At 40.8% G+C, this 23,524-nt stretch overlaps 1 protein-coding gene across 18 annotated transcripts in view; it reads right to left on the reverse strand.

Moving 5' to 3' along the window:
* LOC139749546 (uncharacterized) overlaps positions 1-23,524 on the reverse strand; it is a 288,314-nt gene that overhangs the window by 13,732 nt on the left and 251,058 nt on the right. For 13 of the 18 annotated variants that reach the window (XM_071663538.1, XM_071663540.1, XM_071663542.1 and 10 more), the window contains 2 exons: positions 16,000-16,177; positions 15,331-15,504 (listed from right to left, as the gene is read on the reverse strand). In XM_071663538.1, the coding sequence (XP_071519639.1) occupies positions 15,331-15,504; positions 16,000-16,177 (352 nt within the window). Of the gene's footprint in view, positions 1-14,437; positions 14,704-15,330; positions 15,505-15,999; positions 16,178-23,524 lie in introns of those variants that run through there. The other 5 variants (XM_071663551.1, XM_071663554.1, XM_071663552.1 and 2 more) reach the window with 5 other exon arrangements.

The following is a 23,524-nucleotide window of genomic DNA, read 5'->3' on the forward strand; positions in this document are numbered from 1 at the left end:
ATCCTTAACACATCCCATAAAGCATTTCACTCAATCCTGTCATATGCTTTCTCCAGATCCATAAAAGTTGCATACAACTTTTTACCTTTGACTAGATACTTCTCCTTGGTAATTTTTACCACAAAATTCTGATCTACACATCCAACCTTCAGCCTCATTATCTTCCTTTATGCATCCCTTCTTTCTATAGACCCTTGCACCTGTATCCTCTTCCTTCCACTCTCCATACCTATACAAGTAACAACTACTGCCTTACCTTCTCCTTCATTCAACAGTTCTTCAAAATACTCATATCTTCCTTTCACTTCCTCCTTTAAATTCAGAAACCCCTTCCTTAATTCTCACATTAACATTTCCACTTTTACCTAAATCTTTTTCACCTCCATCCTCTACAATTTCTTATTTTCCCTGAACTATTCACTCAACTTTCTTCCAAAATCATCATCTACTCTTTTCTTTGCTTACCTCTCTCAGCTTCCTAACATAGTGCTTACACATCTCATATTTGTCTCTCCTCTTTTGCTGAACTTCTATTGATACATTCCTCTCGAGCAATCTACCATATCCTTTTACTTCTCTTCCACAGCATTTCTAATCTCATCCATCCACCAAACATTTCCCTTTTTATTCATATATCTCATGACCTTGTACCCAACTACTAATTGTTAAACTTTTAACAGTCTTTCTTTAAATATTTCAACACCTTATTCACACATGACCGCACTTCCGTCTAAACTTTCGGTCATCCTCCTCTCATAGTCCTTGCATTCTTCCCGATTCATCATTTCGTTTGCCAACACTTTTAACTCTCTCTTCCTCCTTACACCATACCTTCACTTCTCCCTGATCTCTCAGCCTTTCATTCACTGCCAAATAGTCAATCAAACAATTTTTTCTTCTCTTCCATCCTATCTTATCTGTGTATACCTGTGGGTCATTTTCTGCTGAAAAAATATGGTTGCAAAGAATTAACCCCTCTTGGAAGACATCCACAAGAAAATTTCCATTCTCATTTACTCCAGGCACTCTCCATTTATCAACTATCCTTACAATTACATCTCAATCAACCATTGCATTCATACCCATTGCAACCACCTTTCTCTCCTTCTAAAAACTATTTATAAAGTCATCCATATTTCTCCATAAACAATTAATTTCACCCTTAAGATAGTCTTCAAATTCACAGATACACATACTCATGCATACTTCAAAGTTCATGTTGCTTTTCACCCAAACTATTCTTGATCCATTCCATCCATACTCTGTAACACCCTCCCATACTCTTAGTGATAGCATAATTGCATATCCCTCTTTCCCTCTGCCCTGATAATTCCAGTCCATACCAGTCCTTCCACTCCCTCCCATAATTTGCACTCATCACTTCCATTTTCACTCCATACAACCTGCTTAACGATATGGGTTTCCCTTATCATAGCAATCCAAACTATAACTTAAATTTCTCTACAAACTCCCTCCTTTTACAATCACCAGTCACTCTATTTACATTCAGTGCCATCTCCCTCAATTGCTTGTCCGTTGTACCCAATAGCATAGCAGGTAGATTCAAGTGCTGTTTCTCACCCTTTTGTGCTTTACCCTTGACAGAACACTGGCTTAGGGCAACTCCAGTGCAGTGTTTCCCAGAAACAGTAGGGCTTCCAAATTATTCAAAAAACTAAAACTCCAGCACACCTCATGTGACTGTCTGTATTTAAGAAATTACAACCACTATTGTCCTGAATGACATGGGCTAAGCCTTCCTATTATGTTTCATCCCTAAGGGTAGAGTAATGCAGTCACCATGAGAAGGTAGTGTGAGACCTGGATCCTCTAAAAAACTAGAGTGCTCCCTTTAGGCACTTAAATTCAAAACTTTTCCCAGTTTTGAGCCAGTATTGCAAGAGCAGCACCTAACCTCATTGGTTATGACACTGTGAATGGAATAAACTGAGTAATGAAAATGTAAATGCATTCAAAATACAGAAGTTCAAATAGCTGCTTGACATCAGAAAAAGTTGAAGAGATGGGGCCCTACAAGTGCAAAACTCCCTTCCCGTACGTATATACAGGTAATTAGATAACAGAGAAGTGAATGAGAAGCATAATAAAAGATGGTACTAAAATTAGGTTAGAGGCCATAAACATACCCACTATGGAAGAGATAAGAATAAGGGAAACTTAATCACATCTTTCATGGTGATGACATTAACAATGAATGTTCCTTAATAGATGTACAAATATAGGAAAACCAGAGTAAGCACGAAACTTGTTAAAAAGATGTAAATATTTACAAGTACTTGTACAAAACAAAGAAGTGGTGAATAGAATACACTGTGATGATATTGTGAATAATGACATTATACAAATATTTAAAAATCTGGACAATAGTAAGGAAAAACCAAGAAATTGGCCCCATGACAATAGAACTCACTCCCCATACTGTACAAATAATAATTTAAGAGGACAGATGCAGAGGAGACAACATAATAAGCTGCATATACTTTGTTGTGGTAAGAGAAAATATAGAATGAACAAGTAAACAGAGGCATTGGTACAACATAAAACCTTAGCCCTATTTGTCTGTGTAGGAGGTGACTGAATGTTTCTAAGACATCCATGTAAGTGTAACCCACCCTGCCGAAAGACAAACAATCTGAAAGAGACATTATCATTACCATGTCTTGGGAAATAGATTGAATTTCTCACAAATTATCAATTTCACAAGTACTGCAATCAAATGATGTAAATGATGTCCTTCTACAACACAAAGTTGATAAAATAAAACTGACACAGCTGACAAAAAAAAAAGTCACATTCTGTTTAAAGCACAAATTTCAATTATTATCTAAATAAGTCCCTTGAAACACTATAAACTCATGCCTAACTTCTCTGATATTCAGTACTAAATCCCCTCATAGAGAAACCCAACATCAATATAAGAAAAACACTAAACCTGAAACTTGCAGAAAAACACTGCAACATACAAAGTGGAAGCTTAAACTCTTACAAGACTAATCCACAACAAAACCATTATATCTCTTTAAAACAAATTTCATTTAAATCCCAAAACCACTCCAAGACACAACTCTTTCTGAGGCTGTTACGAAATTCCTTTTAAACATAATTCCTTAAAACTGTCACAAACTACATCCAAAATACAAAATAATATCTCAAAATTAGCCAGCAGCACAAATCTACACAATCTTTAAAGCAAACATGATCTACACATCCTCTATCATTTCTTAAACAACATTGTTCTTCCCCAGTTTGATGCTACCTGGAAGACTCAAAAAACATATACCTCTGTAATTATAACTCACTGTTGCTAGACATGCATTCTGCCAGTCTCATCATGATCCATGCATACACTGAAAATCCTAACCATCTAATTAACAACACAGTCACCCTGTTTCCTAAGAAATTCAAATGCAATACTATCCACTCCAGCTGCCTTGCAATGTTTCATCTTATGCAAAGTTTTCATCAACTCTCTCCTCTTCACCAAACCACTCTCCATGACCCTCTCACTTTCCATACCACCCCAACCCAAACACTCTAAATCTGAAACACTATCATCAAACACATTCAACAGTCCCTGAAAATACTTACTCCATCTCCTCTTCAGTTCATTACTACCTGGTTCCACATCCACATATGACCCTTCATTGATGTTCCCATTTGTTCTCTTGTTTTTTGCACACCATTAACTTCCTTGAGATTTACTAATACTTGCTCACCCTAACTTTCATATGCTTGACCTCCTGCCACTTTCTCTTTACATCTTTTGATCACTTGAACACCTCCATAAGAAATGCCTATATATTATTATATATTTTTTTTATTATACTTAATTGCTGTCTCCCGCATCAGGAAGCAGATGAGGAATGGCCCAACCCACCCACATACACATGTATATACATAAATGCCCACACACGCACATATGCATACATATACATTTCAATGTATACATACTTATACATACACAGACATATACATACATACATATGTACATATTCATACTTGCTGCCTTCATCCATTCCCATCACCACCCCGCCACACATGAAATATCATCCCCCCGCCTCCAACGAGGTAGCGCCAGGAAAAGACAAAAAAAGGCCACATTTGTTCACAATCAGTCTCTAGCTGTCATGTATAATGCACTGAAACCACAGCTCCCTCTCCACATCCAGGCCCCACAGACCTTTCCATGGTTTACCCCAGATGCTTCACATGCCCTGGTTCAATCCATTGACAGCACATCAACCCCAGTATACCACATTGTTCCAATTCACTTTATTCCTTGCATGCCTTTCACCCTCTTGTATGTTCAGGCCCTGATCGCTCAAAATCTTTTTCACTCCATCCTTCCACCCCCAATTTGGTTTCCTGCTTCTCCTTCCCTCCACCTCTGACACATATATCCTCTTTGTCAATCTTTCCTTACTCATTCTCTCCATGTGTCCATACCATTTTAACACACACTCTTCTGTTCTCTCAACCACAGTCTTTTTTATTACCACACATCTCTCTTACCCTTTCATTAGTTACTCAATCAAACCACCTCGCACCACATATTGCCCTAAAACATTTCATTTCCAGTACATCCACCCTCTTCCACACAACCCTATCTATAGCTTATGCCTCACAACCATATAACACTGTTGGAACCACTATTCCTTCAAATATACACATTTTTGCTCCGAGATAATGTTCATGCCTTCCACACATTCTTCAGTGCTCCCAGAACCTTCTCCCCCTACCCCACCCTGTAACTCACTTCTGCTTCCATGGTTCCATTGGCTCCTAAGTCCACTCCCAGATATCTAAAACACTTCACTTCCTTCAATTTTTCTCCATTCAAACTTACCTCCCAATTAACTTGTCCCTCAACCCTACTGAACCTAATAACCATGCTCTTATTCACTTTTACTCTCAACTTTCTTCTTTCACACACTTTCACCACCTTCTGCAGTTTCTCATCCAACTCAGCCACCAGCTGTATCATCAGCAAACAACTGACTCACTTCCCATGCCCTCTCATCCAGAACAGGCTGCATACTTGCCCCTCTCTCCAAAACTCTTGCATTCACCTCCCTAACCACCCCATCCATAAACAAATTAAACAACCATGGAGACATCACACACACCTGCCACAAACTGACATTCACTGGGAACCAATCACTTTCCTCTCTTCCTACTCATACACATGCCTTACATCCTTGGTAAAAACTTTTCACTGCTTCTAGCAACATACCTCCAACACCATATACTCTTAAAACCTTCTACAAAGCATCAAATACATAAATAGATCACAACGCTTAATACTTGAGCAAATCTTCTTTTAAAGAATTTTTCCTACCTTAGAACTGTTATCAAATACAATTTACCTACTGTTATTCTAACCAGTGTAAGAATCTCTGTAGTTTTGTCAAGGGACAAGTTAAATAGGATTTGACACTGACAACCTTTAGGAATGACTAAATGTTCCCAGATATTCAAGCTCTATAAACATATTTACAACAATAAGAATATTTTCCCAAGAATATGTGAAAAATGACATCTAAGAATACACAATCCTGCCCAGTTGGTGTATTCAAGGTGCATGTTTATTATTACAGAATAGGAAATCCATGTTTTCTGCCACCAGCAGTCACATAAAGCAACACCTATGATAACCTTATCATCTCTCATCTTTTCCTATCCTTCCACATCTCTCTTACCATACTTTTCTCTATTTATCTTCATTCTTCACATATCTCTCACCATAGTAATCTAGCATGTTATCTTCAATATCAAGAGTCAGTTCCTCTTCACCTGTCTCCATGTAATAGTCAGGGACATAGCCTTGCCTTGACTCTATGTCAACAGTCAACATTATCCTCATTATCTCATTATCCTCAAGGATGATGCATCCCTCTTCCATTAAGTAATCCAACATCGGTAGGAGGGAAGATACAATGAGAAGTGTGTTGCACACAAAAGAGGAATGGTATGAAAGGGTAGTCCTTTTATAAGTATGGTAGCAAGTAGGTTGGTAGTGAGAAGGAAATGCATAATATATTCCAAACTATCAGCACGGAAACAACATGAGCAAGAGCGTTACATCATCACAATGAAGGACAAGTATAACGATCTGAAAATCATTAGGAGAACCATGTTTCTCTAAAGGTAATGATGGTGATGCTTTGATGGTAATACAATACACCAATGATTATGTAATGTGCTAGATTTATGAAGATTTGGGTACAAAATGTCATCTTAACTTTTTGATGATATACTTTTAAAATAACTTTTGCAATCTAAAAGTCCTATGTTAGAAATCTGATGTGTTGATGTTATCAAGAAATAATAACAGGTACCCGAATCACCACTCGAAACATGATCTAATGTCTTATACCTGAATTATAACAACAGTATTAAGTGAATTTTCATAAATTCATTGTAATAACTGAGAACATTATCTCGGAAAGCAAAAATGGGTATGTTTGAAGGAATAGTGGTTCCAACAATGTTGTATGGTTGCGAGGCGTGGGCTATGGATAGAGTTGTGCGCAGGAGGATGGATGTGCTGGAAATGAGATGTTTGAGGACAATGTGTGGTGTGAGGTGGTTTGATCGAGTAAGTAACGTAAGGGTAAGAGAGATGTGTGGAAATAAAAAGAGCGTGGTTGAGAGAGCAGAAGAGGGTGTTTTGAAATGGCACATGGAGAGAATGAGTGAGGAAAGATTGACCAAGAGGATATATGTGTCGGAGGTGGAGGGAACGAGGAGAAGAGGGAGACCAAATTGGAGGTGGAAAGATGGAGTGAAAAAGATTTTGTGTGATCGGGGCCTGAACATGCAGGAGGGTGAAAGGAGGGCAAGGAATAGAGTGAATTGGAGCGATGTGGTATACCGGGGTTGACGTGCTGTCAGTGGATTGAATCAAGGCATGTGAAGCGTCTGGGGTAAACCATGGAAAGCTGTGTAGGTATGTATATTTGCGTGTGTGGACGTATGTATATGCATGTGTATGGGGGTGGGTTGGACCATTTCTTTCGTCTGTTTCCTTGCGCTACCTCGCAAACGCGGGAGACAGCGACAAAGCAAAAAAAAAAAAGAAAAACTGAATTATGAAAACCTAATGATAAAAACTGAATCATGATATGCTGATGATAATAACTAAATTACAATAACCTAACAAAAATTGAATTATGACAACCTATTGGTAACACATGAATTATGATGATGATAATACTATCTGAATCATGAGAATATGATTGACTTGCAATAAAATTTGAAAGGTTTCAAGAAGTTACAATCAAACCACTTGAAGCTGAATTGTAAGGAAAAAAACAACCAAAATTTGATGACATTTGGGTATAAGGCATGGAGAGCTAGCACTTATTAGAAGTCATGAAGAGTTTGCGCCCCATCTGCATACTGTACTAGAAACCGTGATGACAGAAACACATAACTAGGATGACAGCTCTTACCCTTCTGAATTATAAGAAACAAACTCCGATCAAAAACACACAATCTGAAGATTCCAAAGCTGGACGACTAAGATGGTTCCGTAAATTAAGAGAGGTGATCTACAAGAAACTGAGGGATATAAATCTGCCCACCATGGAGGATATAAAATAGAGGGGTCACCTGATCTCAGCCATAAAATTTCTAGTTTGCTCAGATGAATCAACAGTGAACATTACTTTATGAGATGAGCTGACAGAGGAACCAGTGGCCATGTCAAGAAACTAGGCAAGAGGCTTGTTTGAATGGATGTGAAAAAGTGCTGTTTTTCTGTAAGGGTGGTGGACGATTGGAGCAGATTAAACAATGAAACTGAGGGTGGCAGTAGTATACAGATGTTTTAGAAAGGCTACCTTACGGTAAAGAACTAGTAAAGAAGTTGCTTCTCAAATTTTTTCTTCTACAGGAATTCATCACTTTGTTTTCTGATTACCTTTTCTTGTACCTTACAGACCATGCTAGTTAGGGATACAGTCTATCATTTGGTGCCTCCTCCTGGTTACCTATATTTCAAAGATGGCATGACATTTTCCCTCTTTCACTCCCTTGGAACTTCTCTATTTCTCCAGTGACATTTTGAACATTTCATGAGGTCTGTCATGTGTATCTGCACTAATCTTGATCACGTGAAAATACTTCATCTGGATCGTGAGCTTTATATGGGTTGAAACCATTTTGGATTCTGTACATGTCTTTTCTAGATATTTCGTGCATCTCACCATGTGCGTGATTACTATCTGTGTGTTTTTGGGAAAGAGTTTTACAATCATGTTGCTACGTCTCTTAAGCATGTATATAAGTAATTTGTCCCTTTTCTTATGCACACACACACACACACACACACACACACACACAAAACCCAGCCTGACCCTGGTGTAATAATCTATTTACATCATACTATATTATTGTACTGGAAACAAGAGTGAGGTACATGGCAACAACTGGAACAATGGAAATGCAAGTTGAGTCATAGGGTGGGGGAGGGGGGCGAAGATTCTGGGAGCACTGAAGAGTGTGTGGAAAGAGAGAACATTATCTAGGAAGGCAAAAATGGTTATGTTTGAAGGAATAGTGGTCCCAACAATAGTATATCATTGTGAGTCATGGGCTATAGATAGGGTTGTGTGGAGGAGTGTGGATGTGATGGAAATGAAATGTTTGAGGGCAATATGTCAGAGATAAATACATTAGGTAGGAACACTGGGCAGGAGAATTAGGTAGAAGTAATCAACAGAGACATTAGGTAGGAGCATCTGCAAACACTGCACTAGTGTTGCCCTCTGCCAGTGGTCTGTTACGGGTGAGGCACTATAGGCTAAAAAGCGGCACTGGAGTTCACTACTCATGGAGTCTTTATTGTTGTGGCCACCTCCTTGAAGGAGTTCTACAAGGGAACAGGCATCAGAGATATAGAGAGATACATAGAGATACAACTGGAAAGTATTCAACCATTTACGGGCAGACTAAATATTGAAGGGCACGAGGTAGATTTGGAGACAGTCACTGCTACAAGTTTCACCATAATTAATGAACATTTATATGAGAGTCTGTTTGACAAGGAATGCATATTACAAGAGAAACTAATGGAAGATAATGTGATAATCAAGTCATTACACATGAGGAAGATTGAAAGTTAAAGGTGTTATGAAAGTTCATTTCAAACATCATGGTCTAGGATATGAGTTGCCATTTGTAGTAGTAAAAGTTAATCGACATAATTTGTTGGGTAAGAACTGGTAACAAACACATCAGATTAATTGGAAGAATTCAGTGTTTAATGTACAGGAACAGATGGATAACAATGAAAAGTTTGTGAAGGATTTAAAGATGAAGTATGCTGGTGTATTTGAGGAAAGTTTGGGCACATACAATGGAAGGAAGGCCAAAATGTATGTAGATGCTTGTGGAAAGCCAAAATCTTTGAAAGCTTGCCCACTGCCTTTTTCTTTGAGAGAGGCCACAGACACATACTTGGACAGGATAGTAGCAAATGTAATAAGTAAGGTACTGGAAAGCTCAGAATGGACCATTCCGATAGTGGTTGTGTTCAAGTCATCCTCACAAGTTGGAATTTGTGGAGACTTTAAAGTGACAATAAACCCGGTGACTGAGAAGAACACTTCACCAGTTCCAAAAATAAATGACATGCTGACCAGTTTAGTAAGAGTTAAGTCACTTTCAAAACTGGGCTTAAGTAGTGCTTATCAATAGATGTTATTGGATGAAGAGTTAAAGAAGTATTGTGTGATAAAAACACACGGAGGTTTGCTCAGGTATAACAGATTACCCTGTGGGATTAAGAGTGCACCTGGGAATTTTCAAAGAGAAACGTATAGTTTAAGGAGAGATATTCCACACACGGTTATATATTTAGATGATATTTTGATCACTAGAAGCAGAACACAGAGCAAATTCAACCAAGGTGGTAGAGAGATCAAACAAACAAGGTTTGAAGCAGCATTTTGACAAATGTGAGGGCTTCCAAATCAGTTTGAGTTATTTGGGACAAAAAGTGAAAGTAAAGTAAAAGTAACTGTGGACGCACTCTGACCAACAGATGTGCAAATGTTGCGATAATTCTCACGAGGTGTAAATTTTTCAGGGACCTCTCTTCAGTGCTTACACCATTGGGAATGTTAAGGAAGGCAATGTGATGGCAGTGGTTGCAACTACAAGAAGCTGCATCTAAGAAAGCAAAGCAGATGTTACTGTCTGGTGAGGTTTTGGTACATTATGATCCAAGTGGACCTCTAGCTTTGCCATGTGATGCATCACCATATGGTGTTGGGGCTGTGGTAGCACACCAAAATGAAGATGGGTCTGAACAACCTAAAGCTTTTGCTTCATGCAAACTTAATGATGCTGAGAAAAATGATGCACAAATTGACAGGGAGAGGTTGGCAGTAGTGTTTGGGCTGCTCCATTTTCCTATGTGTATGGAAGATCATTCACATTAGTCATAAACCACAAGCCATAATATCACTTTAATGTGAACACATGACATTGCCTAGTATGCCTGGTGCAAGAATGCAACACTGGCAATTTCACTTACTGCTCATAATTACCAGTTGAAATATAATATGGTATTGATAATGCAAATGCTGACCTACTGAGTGGATTATCACTGGTGAAGAAAACAGCATCAGAACCACTCCCCACAGACATATTGTTAGAGCACACTGAAGATTCACCAGGTGCAACTAAACACATCAGGAGATGGACAGCACATGACCCAGTATATGCTAAAGTTTTGCCTTTTATCAAGAATGGCTGCTATAAAGCTGCTCTGGTTCCAGAGTTTATGTCTTTCTTAGTTTTTTTTTGCTATACTTTGTCGCTGTCTCCTGTGTTAGCAAGGAAGCACAAGGAAACAGATGAAAGAATGTCCCAACCCATCCACATACACATGTATATACATACATGTCACTCATGCACATATACATACCTATACATTTCAATGTATACATATATATACATACACAGACATACATATATATACGCATGTACATAATTCATACTTGCTGCCTTCATTCATTTTCCGTTGTCACCCCGCCACACATGAAATGACAACCCCCTCCCCCTGCACGCATGCTAGGTAGCGCTAGGAACAGACATCAAAGACCACATTCGTTCACACTTAGTCTCTAGCTGTCATGTATAATGCACCAAAACCACAGCTTCCTTTCCACATCCAGGCCCCACAAAACTTTCCATGGTTTACCCCGGACACTTTACATGCCCTGGTTCAATCCATTGACAGCGCGTCGACCCCGGTATACCACATTGTTCCAATTCACTCTATTCCTTGCACACCTTTCACCCTCCTGCATATTCAGGCCCAGAATGCTTAAAATCTTTTTCACTCCATCCTTCCACCTCCAATTTGGTCTCCCACTTCTCCTCGTTCCCTCCACCTCTAACACATATATCCTATTTGTCAATCTTTCTTCATTCATACTCTCCATGTGACCAAACCATTTCAATACATCCTCTTCTGCTCTCTCAACCAAACTCTTTTTATTACCACACATCTCTCTTACCCTTTCATTATTTACTTGATCAAACCACCTCACACCACATACTGTCCTAAAACATCTCATTTCCAGCACATCCACCCTTCTCCGCACACCTTTATCTATAGCCCATGCTAGAAGCAAGTTGCTGGAAGGAATGAACAGTTTTTATCGAGAATGTAAGGCGTGTTCAAGTAGGAAGAGAGGAAAGTGATTGGTTCTCAGTTTGCAGCAGTGGTGCGTGATGTCTCCAAGGTTGTTTAATTTGTTTATGGATGGGGTTGTTAGGGAGGTGAATGCAAGAGTTTTGGAGAGAGGGGCAAGTATACAGTCTGTTGTGGATGAAAGGGCTTGGGAAGTGTCAGTTGTTGTTTGCTGATGATACAGTGCTGGTGGCTGATTTGGGTGAGGAACTGCAGAAGCTAGTGACTGAGTTTGGTAAAGTATGTGAAAGAAGAAAGCTGAGAGTAAATGAGAATAAGAGCAAGGTTATTAGGTATAGTAGGATTGAGGGACAAGTCAATTGGGAGGTATAAGTTTGAATGGAGAAAAACTGGAGGAAGTGAAGTGTTTTAGATATCTGGGAGTGGATTTGGCAGCAGATGGAACCATGGAAGCGGAAATGAGTCACAGGGTGGGGGAGGGGGTGAAAGTTCTGGGAGCGCTGAAAAATGTGTGGAAGTCGAGAACATTATTTCCGAAAGCAAAAATGGGTAAGTTTGAAGGAATAGTGGTTCCAACAATGTTATATGGTCTTTCTTTGTACATAGGGATAACCTTTAGCACACATTAAGGTCACATAATATGGGGGAACAAGTTATTGGTTCCTTCAGCAAAGTGTATTGAGAGAATTGCAATACAAGGCTCATACAGGTATCTCCAAAATGAGGGGGATTGCTACATCATATGTTTAATGCCCTAATTCAGATAGTGATATTGAACAAATGGTAGAAACTTCAGAGATTTTTTGGGTAAATAGAAATAAGCCCTGTGTTGCACCCCTTCATGTGTGGCCACACCCCGATAAGCCATGGGAGGGAGTACACGTAGATTTTGCAGGGCCGTCTATGGGGCATAAGTATTTGGTCCTCACTGATGCCTATTCATAATGGTTAGAAGTAAGAGTAGTACATCAGCACTCCTAACCGTTGCAAAGGGATATTTACCACTCAGAGGCTGCCATTAATGTTAGTGATAATGGCAACCAGTTTACAACTTATAAATTCAGCCAAATGAGGTAGAAAAATGGTGATGGCACTGTTACTTGTCTAGCTCAAATGGAATGGCTGAAACAGCTGTTCAGACATTACAAAATGGGCTAAAGATAAACGAGAATAGCAGACATCAAAATAAGGTTGTCTAAAAAAAAAATCAAAATAAGGTTGTCTATGTTCTTATTCAGATATAGATGTTCACCAGTCTGTAAGTGGTAGTACCATGGCAGAGTTGATAATTGGTAGAAATCTATTGGGAACCCTTGACCTTCTAAGACCAAACTAAAAAAAAAAGGAGGGTAATTAGGAAACAAGAATAACAAAAGAAATACAATGATAAGATCAGACCTTTGAGGAATTTAGGGTAAATAATGAATTGTTCGTGGAGAATTATAATGGTAGGGAGCTGGCTGGGTACCTGGAGTTGTAGTGGAAGTAATTGGACCCCTGTCATATAAGACAGGACTGTGTGATAAGAGAGTTGTCAGGAGACGTTAATCAATTGAGATTTAAGAGTGAAGAGTCGTCAGAGCATGGAGCTGTGAGGGAAGTAATCATCCAGCAGTGGGGTGAGGATGGTGTGAGTGACCCACAGCGGGCTACAGGATAAATGAATTCTGGGTAAGTTGTGATTCAGGAATCTTATATAAAACACTCAAAAATCAAAGAATGGGTAATGCCAGACATATGCAGGGAAAGATGGAGCAAGTTCAACCTATATTGTTCCTTCAGGAAGCCCAGTAAAAAGCAAAACAATTTCCAAAACTCATAAATAAACCTGGCAGATTAGATTTGTACATTACGACTAATACTAATGAGTACAAAATTGTATGTAATACACAGAAAATGAAACAAGTTATTTTACAGTCCTTACATGTAATTTTAAGGATGTGTATTTTCTGTTGTAGCATTTAAATCACTATGTATTTCTGTAATGCAGCAAATTGTTAGTAAATTCTTTAATAATAAAATAGGTAAAAATGACAGTAAACACATTATTTTATATGTATATCATCAATTTCAAATTCAAGGGAGGAAAAGGATGTCATAACTTTATAGGGAACGAATGCTTTTAATAGCCCAACTGGGTTGTTTAGACAACCACATAACCGACAAGTGTAACCACAAAATGTTTTCCCAGAGTAAAGCAAATATTTCTGGACTATTAAGTGTTTGACTGGAACTAGCTCGACCAATATACCACGCTAAATATTACAGGGGGGTTGATCTATACGGTATGATACCCGCTCCTTGAACTACTGTGATTCAAAGCGGCTTATTCAACCTTATTGATTTACATATTTCTACAATTATTCGAACCATTCTCGTCGTCCAAAAAAAAAAAAAAAAAAAATGGTGTGCGTATGTATACCTACTTGACTGTTTCAGTGATTTAAACCTGTGAAAAATGAAATAATTTCAGTTTTACCGCCTTCCTATAATAACAAATATTTTTTCTATAACGAAATTTTCTTATTAATTTGTTTCACCGATCAAAACTTCCTTGATTATTACGGCTCCCAGTTATTTTACGTCATTAAAGTTGTTTACCCTCCAAAATGGCCGCCGGTCATGATAATAAACTTACCTCAAGTTTAACTTCCACAACAGCATAATAAACATACTTCTACCAACAGCTTTAGTCAGTGTTAAGAGGATCTAATAAATATTAGTAATTATAGTCAAACATCAGATTACCTGAAAAACACCGGTGCTCTGAGATACATTGGCGTTCCAACCGATCACTCGTTTTGACAACTTTTTCTCTCGGATATTAACGACTTTGCACTTTGTTCGTCACTCCCATCCAAGGCCAAATCCCAAATGCTCACTTGGCTATTCATAAATCATTTACGAATTCTCGATTACCCATTTAATTCACGATCTAAGGGACACGAAGTACGACCTGACCTCTGTTATCATCCACTGGGTCACGTCACAACAAGGAGACCCGACTCTATTTACACCTTACATTCCAGCCGTATACGAGTCAAGCCAACCATTTGGCCTGAAACCTTACAATAACTACACATCATTACCAACTTTACTCCTGTAATACACAGCAAATACGCTCATAAATATCTCTATTTAGTGATTATCATTTAAATCCCGACTCACGTTTTGTCTTCTTTGTAACGTGGAATGAAGGTCTCCTGTGACGTCAGAAACACAATATGAACCCTCAAACTCACTCGAGACGTGCTCGAACCTTTTGGGGAAACTTTGACCTTTGAAGCTCTTGATTATTTCAAGACCCTTCAACCTTTGGATGAACTCTGACCTCATGAACTATAAACCTTTCAAGTATCTTTAGCCTTCTGAGTGAACTCTGACCTCCTGAGCCCAACAGAGACTAATGTATCTTGGAAGGGGAACGTCTCCATCTTGATAAACAAAACACACTTACGAACCAGCGAACCCATCTTCACCAACACTAAACCACTTTACGACATAAAACATACTGAAGTAGGAGTGTCTAAGTCATTCTCCTAGCTTTCTTAAGTGATAAGTACAGGACGCAAGGCACTTTGAAGAGACTTGGAAGTCAAGCATACTAAAACTCGACATTGTAACCTATCCCTACGACTGACCTAGGTTTCTTCAGGGACACAGTAGGGGCTGCAGCGGTCCCATGGAACGTTCTCATCGTACAGGGAGGAACCTGAGGCTTGTTCGTGTCAGTGGTTGTTCTCCACCTCCATGACGACGACAAGCATCCCTTCATCATTGTTAACGGAGTGACAATAATACCTCTTCCTCCTCCGCTGTATCAAGTGAAAATGTAAGAGTTCACGTATCCATAGAAAATGAACTTACAATAGACAGAGAAAATGGAGATGTTTAAAGGGGCAGACATCAACAATCTTCATATTCGGAAAGTTTAAATATATGGTTCTGTAAATCATAAAATGTCACAAAACGAAGTATGGGAAGAAAATCTAAGAATAGCCAGATAGAAAGTCTAAAATATGTAAGTGGGGAACAGAGAATCTTTAATCATATTGGGATGCAAATATGGCTGAAAATAATGAAGAGATATCGGTCATATATTATAACATTACTTTGCAAATGTTATAGAACCAGAAGCCATAGCAAATTAATTCAAGATACTTTTGTCTATTTTACATAAATTACAGTTGGGAATGAAAGCTGGTGAAATATTTTTATCGGTTGGTCTTACATGTTGAGCCTTATAGTAAATGAACTGAGGAGAGGTCAAGTGAGGGCGTGTGGGCGGGGTGCTTGGCTGTTCAACCCACCTGGACCTCCTGTAGGAGGAGAAGGAGGAGGAGGTGGAGGTGGATGGAGCGCGTACCACGGCTCCTGGAGTGTGCGGCGGCTGCCGGGTTGTGACTGGGGTTGTAGGGCGGAGGGAGGCGATGCCCCACGCGACTCCTGCCGTAGGTGGACGTCGGAGATGAGGCACTGCGATCAAACCTGCCAGGAAGTAGAGAGATCACGGGTCACGTTGGCACTCCTACTGACGGAGGAGACGCCCTCAGGGCGCTGATGACCCCGGGTTATATAAGAGGCAAGGAAGGTCAGATCGTCAGGAAAAAGCTAAAATTCCCAAAGGGAATGTGGATCACACAGCAGAAGAGGGCGCGTTGAAATGGTTTGGACACGTGGAAAAAAATGAACATAAAATAAAGTTATAAAAAAGAGGATATATGTTTCGGAGGGAAGAAGGAGAACGAGACTAAATTAGAAGTGGAAGGATGGAGTGAAGAAGATTTTTGAGCGATTAGGGCCTGAACATGTAGGAGGGTGAAAGGCGTGCACGGGATAAAGTAAACTGGAACGATGTGATACACATACTGGTGTCGATCGACTGCTAATGGACTGAACTAGGGCATATGAAACGTTCCTGGTAAACCATGGAAAGGTCTGTGGGGCCTGGATGTGGATAGCGAGCTGTGGTTTCGGTGCATTGCGCATGACAGCTAGAGAATGAATATAAGCGAAGGCGGCCTTTTCCCTCCCCTGCTTCTGGCGCTACCTCGGTGACACAGGAAACGGCGATCAAATATACAAGTCGGTGAAGGGAATAAGCCACTGACCAGATTTTCATCCACACCGGATATAATCTCATAACCTTGGCGAACCTCGACTTAAAGTTGTACAAATTACCCATTATCCATTTCCCCCCAAAGAAAATGGAGAATCAGACTCTGAACAGTACTAGAGAGAGAGAGAGAGAGAGAGAGAGAGAGAGAGAGAGAGAGAGAGAGAGAGAGAGAGAGAGAGAGAGAGGCAGCAGGGGGGGGGGGGTGTTATCTACAATATATCAGAGGATGATAGGATATCTGATTGTGATTTAGAAAGAAAAAACATATGATGCAAAACGAAGAAATAGTAAGTTGAAAAGAGTTTATAGTATGGGGGAGAGACGGGAGGTGTGACCAGAAACGAAAAATAATGGGAAAACGTCAAGGATTGTTTTTTCTTCTTTCCTCTACACACGCCCTTCCAAACTACGTTATCTGCCTTAATTACACCAAGAAAAAAACATTTCCTCTTCCACACACACACAGACACACACACACACACACACACACACACACACACACACACACACACACACACACTTCCTAACTCCCTTTTACCAACAGCATCACTCAATTTCGTTCAGCAATTACTCCACCATTCTGAGAAATGGCCAAGGGGGTGGGGGGGGGAAGAGAGGGGGGGGTGGTGGTGGGGGAATGCTGGGGTGGGGGGGGGGAGATAAAACAAACAAAAAAGGCTAAACAAACAAATTGACGATATAACTTCCTTGAACGAGAGGCCTAGTGTGAGGGGGAGGGGGGCCCCCCCGACCCCAGGCCTATAAGAATTTCTCTGGAAGGTTCGGGACGTTAATGTTGTGGGTTTCCTGGAAAGGGACCACGCCAGGTGGCTCGAAGTTCCAGGAGGAGGGAAGGAGGGAAGGGAAGGGAGGAGGGAAGGGCGAGGGAGGGAGGGGGGGGGGGGAGAGATTAATGGGGAGAGAGAAAAAGGAAAAAAAAAATATTTCGACTAACGACTTATCTTGTGTTATTATGGTAATTCTCACGACGGAAGGAAGGCATCCGAACTGCCACTTTACGAATCCACGAAGAATTCCTCTTGGAATTAGATGGAATTAAATAAACTAAATTCATTATAATTTTTTTTCCTTTAATCCCACACAAGTGTTAAGGATTAACTCGTTAACATCAGGTTAATTTTCTCAGAATGAAAGTCAAGGGTTCATTAACATGCAAGGGGAGGGTGGGTGGGGGTTGTAAGGGGGGGGGGGTGGATAATATTGGACTGATAAATGAATGGTGAGGGACGTGTTCTTCAAATAAATGAGTTACCGATTTGTTATATGTAGTCAGCGGTGTAGTTAGAGAGGGGGGGGGGGGGAGGTGTTAGGTTAGGTAGAGGTCAAGGGGTTAAATTGAAAAATGGGGGTGTGGTTTAAAAGGTCATGAGGTTATAGGTGAAAGGGCACGGCTTTAAGGAGTGTGTGTGTGTGTGTGTGTGTGTGTGTGTGTGTGTGTGTGACGTCATCCAATACGGGGTCAAGTGAGGGCATAGAGAACGGAGGGGGGGAAGGGGGAGGGGGAGAAAGGGATAGGGTGGCTGTATACTCCCCTGGGGAGCATATCTGACAACAACCAGAGGACGCTGATGGTGAATCTACGGGTTGTAAGGGGTTCACGAGGGTCCACAGGCGGGAAAAAGAAAAAAGAATATATAAAAAAAAAAATGCCTTCACGCCATAGTCTGCCCTCTGGTGCGCCTCCAGAGAAAACGGCGTCAAAAATGAACGCGGAGATTTTATCAGAGCGTAATTGCCTATCCAAACAGGTATTTACCAACCAGGAATTCATGTCCATTATTTAGTTTCTTTTTCTAATGCGGTGAACACATTGTGAACGGCCATATCACCCCCCCCTCCCTCCCTCCTTCCCCATTATCCAAAAGCACCCCCCCCCCTCGCCCCGCCCCCAACCCCCAACCCGAAGAAAATGAGAGAAGAAATACGTCTTACGCGGTTCGTTTGTTTTCTGTTTCATGAATGCATCTTGAAGGCAATGAATGAACCCTTCCGACCGTTGACTTCTTTCACCGAGGTATAAAAAAAGAAAAAAAAGTGGTCTTGGACTGATATAAATTAATAGCAACTGGCTATCTATCCTTAGTGTATCCACACTATTCATAGTGTTTTGTGTCTCTGTAGACTTACAATTGTCGGCAAAATAACGTTAAATAAGGGGGGTGGGGGAGCACGCGTTGGTTCACGTGCGTGTTTTGCTTTACGATTTGTGAGGGATAATAGAGACGATAAGTTACTGATGATCCTTCATAGGAATTCTTACGTTATAGCTAGGAATTCTCACGTTGAAGCTAGGAATTCTTAAGTAAAGCTAAGAAATCTTACGTTAAAGCTAGGAATTCTTAAGTTATAGCTGGGAATTCTTGCTTTAAAGCTAAGAATTCTAACGTTAAAGCTAAGAATTCTTCCGTTAAAGCTAAGAATTCTTCCGTTAAAGCTAGGAATTCTTACGTTAAAGCTGGGAATTCTTACGTTGAAGCTGGGAATTCTTACGTTAAAGCTAGGAATTCTTACGTTAAAGCTGGGAATTCTTACGTTAAAGCTGGGAATTCTTACGTTAAAGCTGGGAATTCTTCCGTTAAAGCTAGGAATTCTTACGTTAAAGCTGGGAATTCTTACGTTAAAGCTAAGAATTCTTACCTTAAAGCTAGTAATTTTACGTTAAAGCTAGGAATTCTTACGTTAAAGCTGGGAATTCTTACGTTAAAGCTAAGAATTCTTACCTTAAAGCTAGGAATTTTACGTTAAAGATAGGAATTCTTACGTTAAACTAGGAATTCTTACGTTAAAGCTGGGAATTCTTACGTTAAAGCTAGGAATTTTACGTTAAAGATAGGAATTTTACGTTAAAGATAGGAATTCTTACGTTAAACTAGGAATTCTTACGTTATAGCCGGGAATTCTTACGTTAGAGCTAGGAATTCTTACGTAAAGCTAGGAATTCTTACATAAAGCTAAGAATTCTTACGTTAAAGCTAGGAATTCTACCGTTAAAGCTAAGAATTCTTCCGTTAAAGCTAGGAACTCTTACCAAGGCTAGGAATTCTTACGTTAAAGCTAAGAATTCTTACGTAAAGCTATGAATTCTTACGTTAAAGCTATGAATTCTTATGTAATAGCCGGGAATTCTTCCGTTAAAGCTATGAATTCTAACGTTAGAGCTAAGAATTCTTCCGTTAAAGCTAAGATTCTTGCGTAGAGCTAAGAATTCTAACGTAAAGCTAGGAATTCTTACGTAAAGCTAGGAATTCTTACGTCAAGTTCGGAAAAATTTACGCTTTAGTTTGACGTTTCTTTTTTTTTTTTTTTAAACCTTCATATATAGCGACAAAAACGGAACATGTGTTTTGATATCAATAAAACATCCAAGAAACATCTGTTGACATCAATAAAATATCTGCCACGAGGGGAAAAATGATTTATTTAATATTAAAAGGAATTCTTTTACGTATGTAAAACTAGGTTAGGTTAGGTTAGGTTAGTTTAGTTTAGGTTAGGTTAAGTTTGCTAGATTAGATTAGATTAGGTTAGGTTAGTTTATTTTAGTTTAGGTTAGGTTAGGTTGTTAGGTTTGCTAGATTAGGTTAAGTTAGGTTTGCTAGGTTAGGTTATTAGGTTAGCTTTAGCTAGGCTAGATTAAGTTAGGTTTAGCTAGGCTAAGTTAGGTAAGGTTTAGCTAAGTTAGGCTAAGTAGGTTGGGTAGGTAAGGTTTAGCTAAGCTAGATTAAGTTAGGTTAGGATCGGTTCAAGTTGTGCCCCACATCATCTTTTCGAACTACAAAAGCCTTTCCCATTTTCTTTCTTTAAATTTGACTCCAAACCTCGTAAGATGGATCACCCTTGATGTGGATTCCACACTGCTACCATCACACTACTACACACTCTTACGTCACTTCTCCCCACCTCCCTTTTTTCAGGGGGGGAGGGGAAGGGAGACACACACACACACGGTGGTGCAAGGAAAGAAAACCTATTATCATGTATATACATCCCTGGGGAGAGGGGAGAAGATGGGGGGAGAAAAAAATAATACTCCCCACGTATCTCCTGCGTGTCGTAAAAGGGGGCGAGAGCGGAGGAGGGCGAGCTGCAAATCCCCACCCCCCCTCCTCCTCCCCTTTACCCCTCCAGTAATGTCAAGAGTCCAAAGGTGGGCATGGAAAAGGAGAGAGAGAGAGAGAGAGAGAGAGAGAGAGAGAGAGAGAGAGAGAGAGAGAGAGAGAGAGAGAGAGAGATAGGTAGGTCTTCGCGAGACGGATCTTCATCGAAAGCTCAAGTCTTTGCACGCTACCTCCCTCAAGGTGGAAACAGCGAGTACGTCCAGCATGATGTATCGAGGACATGAAAGGTGGACCAGTTGCTGTCTGCGGATGATCCTGCTCTCATGGCGGTCAGAGAATATACAGCCCATGACAGCGTCTGGCGGAGGACATGTTCCAGGAGGTAAATACGAGGCGCGGCAAAGGGGTAAGACCAGGATAGTGTTGAGGGTAAGACTGAACAGGGGGCAACCTGAAGGAAGTGGAGTGGTTGAGGTGCCTGGGAGTGGTCGTGACTACCACAGATGGCGAACTGAATCATAGGGTGGGTGAGGGAGCGCTCAGATGTCCCGGGTGAACTGAGGAATGTGCGGAGGGACTGGTCCGTTACGGGAAAGATGGGTAAGTCAGGAGGTATAGTGGTCCCGACCGTGATTTATGGGCGTTAGTCTTGAGTTTAAACATACAAAAGAGAGAAATTGTGTACATGTTGGAAATAAAATTCCTGAGAACAATACGGGGTGTAAGGAAGGTTGATAAAGGTAAGAAATGACAACGTACGAGGCAGGTGTGGCAATCGGTCCAATCAGCTGACTAAGATGTACAGAAATATGAAGAGGATGAGCGAAGAGAGATTGACAAAGGGGATCTACATGTCAGAAGTGATGGGAACATGGGGAAGATCAAGAAAGAGATGGAGTGAAGTAGGCTTTGAGGTATCGGGGCCCGAATATTCCAAATTTTGAGAAGCGTGCAAAGGATAGAATAAACTGGACTGATATGATATAGGGGGAATGACCAAGCTGTTAGTGGGCTGCACCAGAGGAGATGAAGTGGTCAAGGTGTGTAGGGTATGACTGCAGATGGTAGACGTACCATGGTACATCATGTACGACAAAGGACCAATGTCAGCAAATCAAGCCATTGTTCAATATATATAATCCTGACATCATCTCGCGAGAGAAGCAATTACTAGTTTTATGAGTGTAGACGGTGAACCTAATCAATTTTCCGATTCACAGAATCTAATTCTGGATAGAGTGAAGTGACGCCCGCTCTCCCCTCCTTTTACAATGGCTCATCGTAAAAAAAAAAAAAAACTTCGCCATTACAACGAACCCTAACCTAACCACACTGTTGCCCCCCCCCCCCACCATCCCCACACAGCGCAGGCGCAGTCGGTCGGCATATATATACACACATACCCTCGCTACAGATAACCTCATGTAAATCTGCCATTAACGTTCTAATAATGAAGGAAAATCGATATAAGAAAATGAGCATTGTCACAACAAAAGTTAAAATATTGATAAACACCCATTTGTCAGAGCCCACCCAACGTTTTCGGATAGGTTAGGTAACGATGAGCCTAGCCTAGCCTAGCCAAGCCTAGCCAAGCCAAGCCAACAAAGCTAGGCTGGTCGATCGTGTGAATAGGCTAAATCATAATATCTCAATTGCTCTTCGTAAACAAGTAATATTCATTTCTTATACCCAAGGTAACTCATTACCTCGCCCAAGTCCCTGCCTACAGCCTATGTTAAAAAAGCTGCAGCCTATGATGGTGGTAGGCACTCGTCGTGCTCAAGGGTCGTACCGTCGTGCTCAAGGGTCGTACCGTCGTGCTCAAGCGTCGTACCGTCGTGCTCAAGGGTCGTACCGTCGTGCCCAAGAGTCGTACCGTCGTGCTCAAGGGTCCTACCGTCGTGCTCAAGCGTCGTACCGTCGTGCTCAAGGGTCGTATCGACGTGCTCAAGGGTCGTACCGTCGTGCTCAAGAGTCGTACCGTCGTGCTCAAGGGTCGTACCGTCGTGCTCAAGAGTCGTACCGTCGTGCTCAAGGGTCGTACCGTCGTGCTCAAGAGTCGTACCATCGCGCTCAAGGGTCGTACCGTCGTGCTCAAGGGTCGTACCGTCGTGCTCAAGAGTCGTACCATCGCGCTCAAGGGTCGTACCGTCGTGCTCAAGGGTCGTAGCGTCGTGCTCAAGGGTCGTACCGTCGTGCTCAAGAGTCGTACCGTCGTGCTCAAGGGTCGTACCGTCGCGCTCAAGCGTCGTACCGTCATGCTCAAGGGTCGCACCGTCGTGCTCAAAAGTCGTACCGTCGTGCTCAAGGGTCATACTGTCGTGCTCAAGGGTCGTACCGTCATGCTCAAGGGTCGTACCGTCGTGCTCAAGGGTCGTACCGTCGTCCTCAAGGGTCGTACCGTCGTGCTCTACGGCGTATAAAAGCGAAAGCTGATAACGAACACACGAAGAAAAAGATCCATAGCGAACATTACCAAAGCGAAGAATATTCAAGATCGAATTCCGTCTTTCTAGAACGATCCACACGCTCAACGAAGAAAAATTAATTCAGTTAGTTCATTGACTCATCGCTTATACACATAACTAATTACAGGAATTCAATGATAAATAAATCCCAGCGATCATGTAATAT

Source organism: Panulirus ornatus, chromosome 7, assembly GCF_036320965.1.
Source record: "Panulirus ornatus isolate Po-2019 chromosome 7, ASM3632096v1, whole genome shotgun sequence".
Lineage (NCBI taxonomy): Eukaryota > Metazoa > Arthropoda > Malacostraca > Decapoda > Palinuridae > Panulirus > Panulirus ornatus.